Below are 13,781 nucleotides of genomic sequence, written 5' to 3'. Positions count from 1 at the left end.
AATTCAGGTAGATTAATGAGCACTGACTTTTTGAATAAAAAATAATTTCTCTTTTTTGAATAGCTATAAGTACATTTATTAACATAACTCAACAATTCTATAATTTTAACATTTCTCTCTCTCTCTCTCTCTCTCTCTCTCTCTCTCTCAGTATTGTCTCCTGCAGTATAGAATAAAAAATCCCACATCATGAAATTTATATCAGGAAATAAAATCCACATTGTAATGTTATAATCATATTTGCGATTCATTTTCTATTTTTCTACGATGCATTTTACCTCCGTAATTTTACACTTTATTAATTCGAGTTGATTAACGAGCACTAGCTTTTTAAATAAAATACTCCAAAATGCAGTCAGTTAAGGAACTTAATGAAATATATGACCGCATATTTGTTATCTCGTTAATTTTCATAATGCGACTGGGCAAGCTTTACCGCTGCGACGGTAATGCGCGCAAATCTGCATGTTATTGATTTTTTAACCGCGCGACCCTTGACGTTTCGTGTGACGTTCTGATCTTCGTCCCAGCGACTGTCTTCGGATTATCGAGGCAACAGCGCTGCTCGCAAACCGACAGGCAATTGGGGACGGTATGCAAACAGCGGCTTTATTATGTCTACCTACACCTGACGGATAATACAGCACTTCCTTTTAACCTTTTTTCCCATCGTCGGCCTACTTCTTGTAGATTGGAGCGGAAACCTTATAGAATCGATATTCCTCAAAGCTTAATTGAAGAAAGTTTCTCTCAACTTTTTCTAACAGGCCTTATTAGACGCATTGCTATTATTACATTTCACTGCTCCGATTACTTACTTGCGCATAATTCAACCGTACTTTGACGTGCTTTGTTCTCTTTTATAGACGTCTATCGCAAATGATATCAGAAGAAAATGTCTGAAATTATTATATATTATAGAATAATGCAGATTTCATGTATTATGATGTTTTTCTCTGTATGTCATATCTTGTATGCTTATCATGTTTATTTTGATGGCATTTTCACTTCATAATATAATCCTATAAACTTGGCCACAATAGGGATCCCATAAACTTGGCGGTGCTATCGCTGAAGGAAAATGGAGAATTAGCGAAGCTGGTCGAACGATGGTGGTACGAAAGGACAGAATGCAGACACGGTGATAAACAAGACGCTGTCAGAAACGAATTATCCCTGAGCAATGTGGCGGGAATATTTTATATCCTCATCGGTGGCCTTCTTCTGGCACTCGCCGTAGCTCTCTTGGAGTTTTGCTACAAATCACACACAGAGGCGACAAGAGCGAAGGTAATGAGACGCCAGGTAACGCAGTGAACATAATATCATTACTTCATCTTATCATGACGGAATTATATATAATTCAATTAAATTGTATCGTGAAACTAAAAAAATTTTAATAATGCAATAATTTCATTTCAGGAGCAGATAATTAGTATAATTATAATTTTTATCATGTTTTATATAAAGTTTTCATGCTCATTTAACATTATAAATTAGTTATTTAACTTTTAATTATTTTTTTATAATTATATAAAGCTTACAAAGCTTTTATAATTATAAAAACAGGATTTTTATATGCGTATATTGTTCATGAAACGGCATTTCTCGTTAGATACCGTTGTCGGACGCAATGAAGGCGAAAGCACGACTTACCATCGGTGGTGCTCGCGATTTCGACAATGGACGGGTAAGTGATAGCAATTGAATCATCCTTATGTTCGCATACGCATATTCGCATACGGTATCAGTAGAAATTGTTTGGCAAGAGACGCTTCGACTAAACGTTCCGCCGATCCAAGGAAGATCAGAAAAAATGTAACAATACGCAAAATGTAATATTTGACGATATATTTGTTTTGTATCATAGTTACAATTTAATTATTTACCGAGTGTGCTCAATAATATGCACGTATCAAATTATTACCGAAAAATGCAACACGATTGCCACAATATTTGTACATGTTAATAACATTAATATTACACGCATGGTTTATCCAACGCATGCAATTAGCGAGTCGAAAATACTGTTTGTCGACTAACGCTAATCGCTGCAATGACACACATTTATGAATGTTTTGTGCCCTGCCATGTACTAATCGTTGAACTCTCTGTTTAATTAATTTCACAAGAGGGAGAAAGATACTCCGGTGCATAGCGCTCTCGATCGGCGGTGCGTCTCGTCGCGCAGTTACTTCGGTCTCGAACCAAAGGTATCGATGTATCATAAAACATACATTCGCAACAAGAGCATCGTACATTATACATACGCATATATACATGAAACCGATACATTATATTCATACATATAGATGAGCGATATATATATATATATATATATATATACACATATATATATATATATATATATATATATATATATACATATAGTGACGCTTGGCATGCAGTTAGCAGCGTAAACGTTTGACACACTCTCGTTAGATACGCCGGACTCGACTCGGCTGCGTTTAAATGTCCTAGAGTTTCAGCCTTCTCGAAGAAGCCGATCGATTGGAGGGCTAAGACCGATCGATATATTGACACATACATATATTTTCCATATATGTATATACTTACATATGTATGCGTACGTGCGTGCGATGTGCGGCTGGCTGGATGTAATTATTGCGCTCTTTTCTGTCTCTCTCTCTTTTTTTTTTTTTTTTCGTACTCGGACCGGACGTTACGGAGAAGGGGCGTACATATTTGCTCGTTTGCGTTTGCGTTTCGTTCTACTTTGGGTTTTTGTCTCTCTAGTGGTACGGACTGCAGAGTTAGACGGAGGATGCATGCGCCTTTCCCGGGACCATAAGTGAGTACACTCGCCCTTAATTTTAATTCCACCTCGCATCTGTCGCTTTACCCCAACTTGATTGCATTCCCCCCTCGACTTTCTCTTTCTCTTTTGCTTTCCGCTTCTGCATGACATAGTCGCAATAAGCCGTCAAAAATCCTAGAATGTTACTTGTACCTTGATGAAGGATAAACCGGTGTCTGTCATACGTGTATGAATTTTTCTTTGTGTGCTCGCCGAAATTTGTAACAAGTTCCAAAGAACTACTTGCAAATTCGTTGGTACGTATTGAACACATCGTTCATTATTAGATTCTGCAAAAGTTTGCCTGTGCACATAAAGAAAAATCAACGTAGGGATTTAAGAAAATTTTGAGATCTTCACAAAGTTTCCTATCTTTTGTAACACTGATTCCTTTCACAGCGCGGCAAGAAGCGAGTGCTGGCTGCGGAAGTGCCGACTTTGACGACGTTCGCGCCGAAGGTATGACTCTGAAGAGACCATGGTGCATCAAGAGGAAATTTTTTTGAAGATCTCAGAATTTTTTTTTTCCGCACATTGCTACGCCAGTGTGTGGATATGTCTGCATCGTGTATCCTTTGCACTCCTTTCAGAGTTGGATAGTATCGTACCTATGCAAGAAGCTTTCTTTCGAACATTCTCTCACTCAGCTTAATACTGAAGTTTCATTTTAGCAATCTTCCACAAATCCTCTTTGACTTGCGTTAAATTAGACAAACACTGCGTTAAATTAATAATGCGTTTTTTCTTAAAAATAAAATTGAAGAATTTAACGGAATACATGTTGTAGGAAGATTGATAAAATTGGTTATAAACTTTGACGTTTTAATATGAGCAACAATAAATGCTACAGTGTTACTTTAATTATGACGATAAAATCTTTGTTCACGTCAATCAACTAATTTGTCTTGTGTGTACTGTCGAACTCGTATTCTTTTTCCTATATTTTCCTCACACTTATTCACTCGATATATTTCCTTGTCAAAATACACTAGTCTTTCTCATAATTCCATCTCTACTAGCACTCTTTCGACACGGCTTAAATAAATACATCGCGACAAACGAGACGCATTGCATGACGCTTTTTAAGTTCATTACGCGAAGCTTGCAGACAAGCGACGAACACATGTGTGAATTCGGGGTCGCTTTTGTTGACTCGTTCTCTTTATGTCGCGTGTATTCTATCGATCGTTCATCCAGAACGCAAGATAAATAAAAATCTTGTTTATATATTTGCGGATACGTTCATCTTTGTAAACTTTGATGCCGATATTCCTTGTTAAATCAACCTCTCTGAACTTTCCAAAAAAAAGAAGAAAAATACATAGATTGATGTAGAACATTTTGCGAGAGTAAACCCCGAATTTGCGCCAACAGCACAAAAATTGCTATTGCAAACGAGAATGAAATGTCTGCACATCTATATTTATTGAATTAAAGATGTATTACGACTAATGGCATTAATCCAAACGTTACAAAATATAAATTGGAGCGGGAGTAATGGAATAATAAATCCCACTTACATTATAGCAAAATCACATACGTATAGTCTTGTAGCCTTTCACGTGATTCTGTCATCACTAAAAATTCTGTCACACATACGATTTTTACTACCTCTTTGTCAATGTTTCTATGTCTGAGCTAGTATACCGCCGCATACTATTCAGTTTCCAGATTATCCGGACGTCTTGTTTTCAAAACTGCTCTCTTGCAGTAATTTAATTTACTAAAATAATATTACAATGTTAACTGTTGTGCATCAAGAAGAAATTTAATTTTGGGGAAAATGGATTAACACATCCAATCCTTGCTAATGTATTTCGAAACAAAATTATAAATTTTTTTATAATTTAAATAACAAAACAAAGTTATTAACGGACCCAAAGCAGTGCTCCAAAAAATAAAAAAATGTTGTCAATTTTACAATTAGTTAAACATTTAATGAATAAAGTAATCTAAATCCTATCGGCCTCCGTGATAATCGGAAAACTGCCAGTTGCCAGAAGATTACTAGCTCAAACGAGCCTGACGCAGTCTAATCTTTCACGTTGAAATTTCTAGTACTACGCTCCAGCAAACGCGATTGGGAACACCGAGGGGGATCAAGTACACAGCAATACCCATACCCAAGTATAAACTACCCGGAGAGCCCGAGCGACTCGCCCGTCAATTCACTGCCCACGCCCCCGCCGCCACCGCTAGTGTCACCCGCGCCGCCACCCCCGCCGCCACGGGGGAGACCACGGAGGAATGTAACCTTCGCGGAGTCGCCGCCGAAGAGCCCGAAGAAGTCTTCGAAGAGCCCGAAGTATTTCTTCCAGCGAAAGCTCAGTATCTCGGCGCTCGACGTAGCGGTGCCGTGGACGCCGGCGTCGCCGCGACACTGGTCCGGCCTCAACGACAAGCCGGAATACATCACCTAAGCAGTGAACCGAACGAAGAAAACGGTCGGCGTTTTTCCGTCGTGACGACCTTAGCTGTTGGCGTATCGCAATATTCGAACTGATGCGCGAGCTGACAAAATAGCTCTTTTTTTTCTTTTATTTTGTCCAGGAGTTGAATAATCCGAACTCGAGTAATGAAGCAATTAGGAGCACCGATATTTTTATAGAGCAATAATTATAAGATTCTACGAAATTAAAGAGAGAAAAGAAATTGTCTCTGCACTGTAATGTCTTTAACGAAGTACCGGACGGTTCTGTATCGATCTCGATGTACAATGCACAATGCACAAAATTTAGAAAGTTAAGAGACTAGTTACTCCAATACATATTTGAATGCGATTATCCCAACACAGAATTATGCGAGTGACAATTGGATTATCGATTCGAATCGCGAGGAGTTATCGTATTATTCGAAGCTTCGGATTATTTGACAACCAACAGCTAGAGTCGACATAATCCGATTACAAACTGTATCGCAAATTTTAAATATCGTCTCTTTGCGGCTACTGTCTTCTTCACGAAGTCATACGTTTTGATAAACATTTAATTTGCATTTAATTTGTACGCAAATTTTTTCATTTGCAAAAAATAATATTGATTAATTACGATACTGTTAAAAGCGGTAAATATATATTTCAAATTTGTGTAACATTTTACGAAATTTATATTATTATTGTTCAAAACGTTAGTATTTTTAATCTTTTACTAATTGCTACAAATTTTAGTACAAAAAGTGAAGTAAATTGGTACAGAAAATATATTGGAGCGTGGGCTTCAGATTTGAAGAAGGGACAGCCACATCACAAATCAGCGGAATCTATCGCCGCGAAATCGTGTCGCTCGAGGGTATAATCAAAGTATTTCCCAAACTCTGATTGAGGCTGATCTATAGCGACCGATAAGAACAAATCCTGTTGTCGGCCGAATCCTTTGTACATTGTAAATAACCGTGAGCGAATCAAATGAGAATCAAAAGAAAACGAATTCCTCATCGGCGACGACTTCATCGTCGCCGCAATTGCGATAGTATAATGATGGTCCTGGGATGGGTGCATGTGTGCAACCAGCAACTCAAACTACACACTTACTGCCATAACGAGAAGGGACGCGCGATGATAAAACGCGTTCCGCGTTCCGTAAATGGAAGGGAAGAGGTGATCGCGATGGTGAAAGTTCGCCGTTGCGAATTTATTAAAACGTCACGTGCCAAAAAAAAGACTGTCGATCGTGACGACGACGCTACTATTATTCTGATTATTATTACTAGTTATTATTATTATTATTATGAATTACGATTACCGATTACTGTGTATAAGGGGGTAACTATTTTGTGCAATGCGAGAGTGGAGTCTGGCGCCGCAAACGGCGGAGTCACATGAGTTTTTTAACTGAAAACGGGTGTGCAATCGCACCGGTGATGCGTGAATGTACGAGCGAAATAGTACATAATATATAAATATATATATATAAATATAAATATAAATGCAAATATAAATATATACATACTTATAGACGTTTATTGAGAATAACATGTGCGAGCGCGCGAATCGTGACTGAGTGCGTGTGGAACGTATGGATCTAGGTTAATCGCGTAAACGCGTTATAAAGTACCTAACACCGCCAGATCGCGTCGGTCTGGATCGATAGTCTGGACGCAGGGATTCTTCTCGCTTCTCGTTTCGCTCGTGTTTTTTCTCACCGCGTCGCCACCAAAGCCGTCTTGCGATGGAACTTACCGTGCGTCGACGGACCGCCGCGATCTGGTTCGAGAAACGACGTTTACGGCCATGGTTTCTGTACCAAGAGACGATATCTCCCGCCCGTATTGTTCGACGCTACATTATCTACGACAGGCACACTGCAAATGTGCATTCTCGCGGAGCACAGATTGCGATTACTCAAGTCATCAACACTTTAACGATTGGAGCTTGATGCTTGAATCTATTTCAATAATAAGTCATTTTGTATACTACATTTACGACAAAAAAAATTAAACTACAAACAATAAAAAAAAAAAAAAATATTAATCCATAGATCCAATAGCGAATAAAAGTTTTTAAAATTTGTACAATTTGTGACTATTTAAATAGCAAAGTGGCCACTAGATTCGTCCAATTTTTACAAAAAAAAAATGAATCGACGTTTTGCAATCATCGCGATATAAATCTAATCGATAATTAGAATCGTGCTGAATTTTGCAGCGCTCGGGAACACTTGTCGCGTATAAAAATAACTGCCATCGCAATTTAGCTCGTCCTCAGTGTCGAACGTAACGGCGGGGGAAATCAGGAGCCAAATTACGAGTCGCCACGTGTAAAACTGAATTTCCTTTTTTCGAGATGCGCTCCGCCCATGCAAATCCTGGCGCGACGCGCATTTCCAATTTCCATGTAAATATCGCAAATATCGCCGGATTGCCAATTTAGCACAAAGTGTCTTTTTACATTGCGTCTTGCGATTAAAAATTTCTATGCGATACATTCGTCGCTCCGCTTGACGTGCACGATAAACACGATCCTACAACGAACTTAGATGTAAATTAATAATTTTAATTTATTTGTTGAGAGGAAAACTGTCGAAAATATGTCATAAATTTTATGTTTTGATACAATTAATATTAATCAAATCGTTTCATAAAATCAATTATATAAAAACGAATCTCGTGAAAGAAAGCTCACAAAAATAACTTAATCAATGACGAAATGATCGTGCTAATCGGAATGCGATTGCGGAGCGTAGATAATATCCTCCACTTTTTCGTAGAAAAGGTTTACACGTGGCGGCCGCCGAGAGCGATCAACCTATCATATCGTCAGACTTTCTTATTACGAATAATTGTTATCTATCACCGATTAATAAAGCGATAGATAATGCGTATCGGGTATTAAGTCGTTAAAAAGCAAGAGTAATGATAAACGTCGTGCATAATAATGTTACAGGAGAAGTTCAGAAGGGATCGAACGTCGAGCGAAAACGAAACCTTTCCGAGACTACGTGTCGAATACCCGAGTGTGATTAATTAACAGGTGTATATCGCGCGAAACGACCGCAGCAGCAACATTAGAGCGAGAACGTACGCGCGAGTGATTTAAGATAATCGAGAGAAGTCGCGCCACCCCGTGACGCGCCCCAATCGTCCGTTGCCGTTAACGTTTTTTCGTGGTTGATGTTTCATCGTGACACTTTTTCTATCCCCGAGCTCACGAGTACGGAAAAATCGACGAGCAGGTCGCTAAGCAATGTAACAACCCGCGCGCGCGCTCACACCGTCCCGGCAACGAGAAATTGCACGGGTGTGCCGCGAAGCCGCGCGCGAATATCGTACAGTGTAACGGGTGTTCCATCGGACTTTCCTCGTTCCCCTCCCCCACACAGAATTGCGGAAACTCAACGATGCGCGTCTTCGTCGAACGCTTTGAATTTCGATTGGATTTAGATTTATATCGCGAGGCAGATCGGAGCGTACAAACCGACCGGTTTATACGCTAGTAGATAATGATTGTCGTTGATGCACTCCTGTTCTCGCACTCCAGTTCGTTAATCCAGATTGCTCCATCCGACGAAGACGCGCGAAGCGAGAGTTTCGCATTTTCGTAATATAACTATTTGATTATGTTTACGTGTGTAATTGTGTGATTACGTGTCGCTCCGACTTTGCGCGGAGCCAGGAAACCTCGGAGACCCAATTCCGCAACGCAACAATCGATTAATCTCCATTTTTATACGTCACGACGACCGAACAAGCATCTCATTTTGCTCGACGCACTGCTGCAGCGTTTAATTCACCGATATTCCGATAAAGTGTCCAGTTTAAAGGAGCGTCGCAACTTTCTATGGCAACTTTCCAGACAAATTGTCAAATTTGCAACAAAAATGAATTTTCCAACTGTCGAGCAGAATGTCTGTAGATACCTAACGTAACGAGAAAAACGCAAGAAATAAAAAAAAAAAAAAAAACACGTTTCTGAACTCGCACCGAACAAGCGCAGCGTTGACTTGTGTGAATGGAACGAGACCGCGCAAGAGAATAAGTATTTCTACGGCAAAAGCGGGAGAGAACAGAAAGAAATAGCGTCTTCCAGTTTGCGCTTTCATTCATCGCTGCATTCCATTTACGCTTGTACCTTCGATTCGATCCTTCGTTATCCCCCGTGCCATCCCGTGGCGTGATACGATCGACTCCCTTGTAAACCATTGTATACCAATCAAATTTGTCACAATACAGGATCGTTTATTTAAATGTAACATTTAATCGTATGCCAACCTGACCCAATCTATCCTTCCCTTACAAAGCGTAAGGTAAGTCTCGAATGTGTTTTTTTACACTTTGCTTCGCTAATGAAGAGCTCTAAACTGAGATGTCTACGATTAATTTTCGTTAGATAATTTATTTGTGCGACATTTAAGACATAAAATAAGTAATTCGTATTTTATCTTGTAAAGCAATCTATTTAAAGGTATTTTCTGGCGAGTCAGGTAATTCCACTGCGACTAGCACCGCGCAAATGCGCTCTGCGAAATAATGCATTATCATACTAGCCATTAATCATATAGTCTTACTTCTTGTCTTGCAATCAGCCTCACGCTTTAGATAATTCGTCACAGTATATTAATTTATATAAATCTAAAATGCTAATTTAAAAAGCAATTTCGATATAACAATAAAACAATATTCTGACATTCTCGATTTCAATGAATTGAATTTCTTATGCAATTATTTGCACGATCTGAAAACACCAATTATTATCCTGCACTTTAGTATTCCATCCTCAAACGATAGCAAATGCAAATCTTTGCTACTTTAAATAGCTATTCTCCGACATTATATTAATAATTTATATAGAAGAAAGAAACTTCCATATTCTTGCTGATACTTTATTTTCTAAATTAAACAATTGTAAATTTTTCATTATTAATATATCCACATTTTTTCCTTAAAATATAAATATTCTGTATTTTAGAATATATTAAAAATATGTGTTATATTCAATATACATAAATGTAATTATAAATAGACCATAAAAATCAGTTCGTTAAATTAACATTTGTAACATATATGCCTGCCAAAATATTATAATATTGTCGCGGAAAAGTAATCTTATTTTTACCGTATAACTATATGAATATAGTTAACTAAAGTTTGTTATATTTTCACAAGATCAGAAAAAGATAAAATATCTTGTACGAATATATAAAGTCAAATTGGTATGCTAACCGGGTGACCTCGTTTTTGAAAAGCATTTCGAGAAGTTCAGCAGAAGCGATCAAATCTTTCTTTATGATAAGGATTCCGCAGAGATATCGCTTCGTATTGCCCAGCTAATTTTCTTTCCGCGATCTTTGGTCGGGTTCGCGGGACTGAAAGCAGTAAAGATTCCGGCGACGTCGTCGATTCGATATATTTGCATTCGAATTATTTCAGTCAAACGGTTAGTGATCGATGGGCCCACCGCTTCGCCGCTGAACCGGATTCAAACTGATTCGCTCCTGCCTCATTCAGATGCTAATAACGCGCTTTCGATCGATGGCAACCAATCATGAATCAGGTCGGCCCTCGAGATTTTTCTATATATGCGCCGCACGACATGATCATCGATAAACATGAGCCGCGATAATTTAAATGACCCGGGTGTAATTTGTCGATTGAATTCACACCGCCGAACAACAAAATATGTCGATTATAAAATTCCAATTTATAAAATTAAAATATTGCACGTGTTCGAAGAGTAACGCGTTATGAATATTAATCGGCGCTTTCAATCGTTACAGTGATACTGAACACCACTAATTACTATTTATATGTTATACAATATATAAATGGGAATCGTAGTTGTCAAAGTACTTGGACAAATGCGAGATGTTTGGACATTGATAAATAAGTAATTGTCCAAATGATGATATATTGCCGCGATCAGAATCTATCAAATGAAACGAATTGCCGGATGCGCTATGCATGTTTGTATATATACAATGCAATCCGTTGGACGACAAACATTGATCATCGCGATCGAAAAATTTTTCGTAAAAATAAAAAATATATATATCCTCTTCGACCAAGCTTATTCTCAGCAGGAGAATTTAGATTTCAGTGTCTACAAAGAGTAAAATGTATTCAACATCAACGAGAAATTTAATTGAAAAAAAGAAACAAAAATCAAAGAAGAATATTTATTTATATTTTTGTTGAAAAGAGATTTCTAGCTTGTAGAATTTTTAGAAAAAGGTGTGACGGTAATTCCGGAGCGACTAATTTACATGTTTCTCTGTGGAAGATTCATGTAAGCGGAACGCTTACATTTCACTGAAATGTCCATGCTGCAATCAAAAACAACCGACATCTCATAGTTCGCTTCATAAATGTCTGTGGCATAATCGCTATCTCCAGTTTCATCGAATATCTCGTAACCGAAATTCAATACTGGCAGGAAGACGATCATAAGAGCACGGTGCCCGGAGTTCCTTTGTCGAAAATGCTGATCAGACATTGTCCGTATCATCGGCACGAGAATCCGACGCTTGCGCAATCGCGTTGTTTATATCACCGAGCGAGAGGGATGGCACGAGCCGCGAGACGGACAGAGAAAGAGAGAGAGAGAACAATAAAGACTGACGGGGGGAGTGAAGGGAGAAGAGAGAGGCCAGGATCAACCATGCAAGAAGGATGGCAGATCGTGGGAGAGAAAGACGCGCTCGCGAAGCAGCGAGAGTACGAGGTGGTGTGGATGCTAAATATAGACAGGGTTGCCAGGTTGCAGAAACAGCCGCCGCCCCTTTGAGTACTGGGACCAGTTGGTTGAGCCCGGTGGGTCGCGGGCGGCAGCGGCGGGGCGGCGGCGGCGGGCGAACCGTTCGGCGACGGGGCGCGGGACGGGAAAGACAAGGTCGCGTCATTGATCGTGGGTGGAAGGGGTGGCGACGTGACGCTCCTAGTGACGTCATAGCTTACTCGATCCCCTCTCGGACTACCCACAGGCGCCCTCTCATTCGCCACCCCTGGGCCGGGCCGCGACTTACTGCCCCGTTTGTTGCCTCGCCCTGATACCCAGCCTGCCGTGTGCTCGCTATCTTTTCTCACTTTGCCGATACCTCGCATCAAAGCGCTTTTCTTTAGACGGACCCTCTTCGTGCGTTCTCATCGTTCCGTTCAAAGGTCATTTGAAACGAGCGCAGATGTTATTTTCTAACGTACGACCGGATTAATTACATGTTATCATTACACGTTATCGTGTTATGTTTTACAGGATTATCGTTCGGCACAAATTCACCCTCTCGTTCGAGAGAGAATGAGATTTCTCTTGTTCCCTTTCTTCTTCGCAGATCGGCGCAATTTCATTTTATATCATTTTTATGTCGGCCAAGTCCTGCGCAATATCCTCTCCCGCGACGTTTCTCGTTAAATTCGTAAAATATGAATATAGATTTATCCGTGTCGACAAAATCCGATGCTTACAATCAAAATAAACCGCAGGAAAAATCGCGCCCGTCTTCGAACCATTCGTCATCCGCATTTTCCGCGACTCTTCACAGGAGGAGTAAGCTCAAGCGCGCGATTTGACGGGTTGCGATGTATATAAAGTAATGGAATCTCAAGAGGTGAAACGTTAACGCGCGTCCCGAGGAGGGAAAACGGGACGCGAATGAGAGCAGCGGGCGCGCGAGCTGCGATCTCCCATAGCGCGCGTATAACGCGCGGCTTTTCCACGGATAGTTTTGGATCCCGGCAGGCTCGCCGGCTCGCTCGTTCCTCTCCGTGACGGGTATAAATTATGCCGGTGGCCTATTTACATGGCTGCCACCGTGCCCAACCCGACCCGGCCGCTCTTCGTGGCAGATACCTACTTATATGTACGTATAACTATTCGCATTCAGCGCACATTCGATAGTGAAAAGCAGAGGAAGCAGACAAATACATGTGGAAGGGGCGTCTTCAGACATCCTTGAATCTTTTTTTAGCAAAACAGGGGGAAAGAGACGAGGAAAAATACAAGATCGGCAATCGGTGTGAATTATTTCAAGAACTCGGAATCAATTTAACAATAATTTCATGCAATCAATACTTTGAGACTCTAAATTATTGAAAATAAAAAGATTTATGTAAGAGAGATTTAAGATAAAAACTTGACACTGTCTTATCGTTATAATTTTATCTAACTTAATAAAAAATCTAAATTTAAGATTCAATTATCAATAATTAAGAAGTTAAAGATGGCATTCGATTACATTAAGATTAACTGTGAATTAATCAAGAAATTTTTGAGCAAGCAGCGACAAAAATTCTAGAGCACTCGCGCAAAAAGAAGGATAGGTGTTTAAACGAGCAGAGAGGGACAAGAGAAAAGGCGGAGTTCACGACATAAAATAATAAGAATGAGGAGAGAGAAAAAAATGAAAAGAGCGGTACGTAATGCGGGGAGACAAGAAATATGCATAGTATGCAAAAAGAAGGGAAAGAGAGAAGCGAGACGAAGCGGTCTACGCCGAGAGCCCTGGACCGGGAGAACCTTTATATGGGAAGATAACGG

At 39.7% G+C, this 13,781-nt stretch overlaps 1 protein-coding gene and 1 long non-coding RNA gene across 10 annotated transcripts in view; one reads left to right on the top strand and one right to left on the bottom strand.

The window, feature by feature from the left end:
* The window catches only part of GluRIB (Glutamate receptor IB), a 219,046-nt gene extending 209,547 nt beyond the window's left edge, over positions 1 to 9,499 (top strand). For 2 of the 9 annotated variants that reach the window (XM_067357086.1, XM_067357057.1), the window contains 4 exons: positions 1,044 to 1,305; positions 1,616 to 1,690; positions 3,218 to 3,277; positions 4,877 to 9,499. In XM_067357086.1, the coding sequence (XP_067213187.1) occupies positions 1,044 to 1,305; positions 1,616 to 1,690; positions 3,218 to 3,277; positions 4,877 to 4,951 (472 nt within the window). In that variant the 3' untranslated portion in view covers positions 4,952 to 9,499. Of the gene's footprint in view, positions 1 to 1,043; positions 1,306 to 1,615; positions 1,691 to 2,757; positions 2,813 to 3,217; positions 4,242 to 4,876 lie in introns of those variants that run through there. The other 7 variants (XR_001101659.2, XM_012377077.2, XM_012377080.2 and 4 more) reach the window with 7 other exon arrangements.
* LOC137000523 (uncharacterized) overlaps positions 1 to 13,781 on the bottom strand; it is a 94,708-nt gene that overhangs the window by 71,256 nt on the left and 9,671 nt on the right. The gene's annotated exons all lie outside the window — the stretch shown is intronic.

Source organism: Linepithema humile, chromosome 1, assembly GCF_040581485.1.
Source record: "Linepithema humile isolate Giens D197 chromosome 1, Lhum_UNIL_v1.0, whole genome shotgun sequence".
NCBI classification, from domain to species: Eukaryota; Metazoa; Arthropoda; class Insecta; order Hymenoptera; family Formicidae; genus Linepithema; species Linepithema humile.
This window is presented reverse-complemented; position numbering and strand designations above follow the sequence as displayed.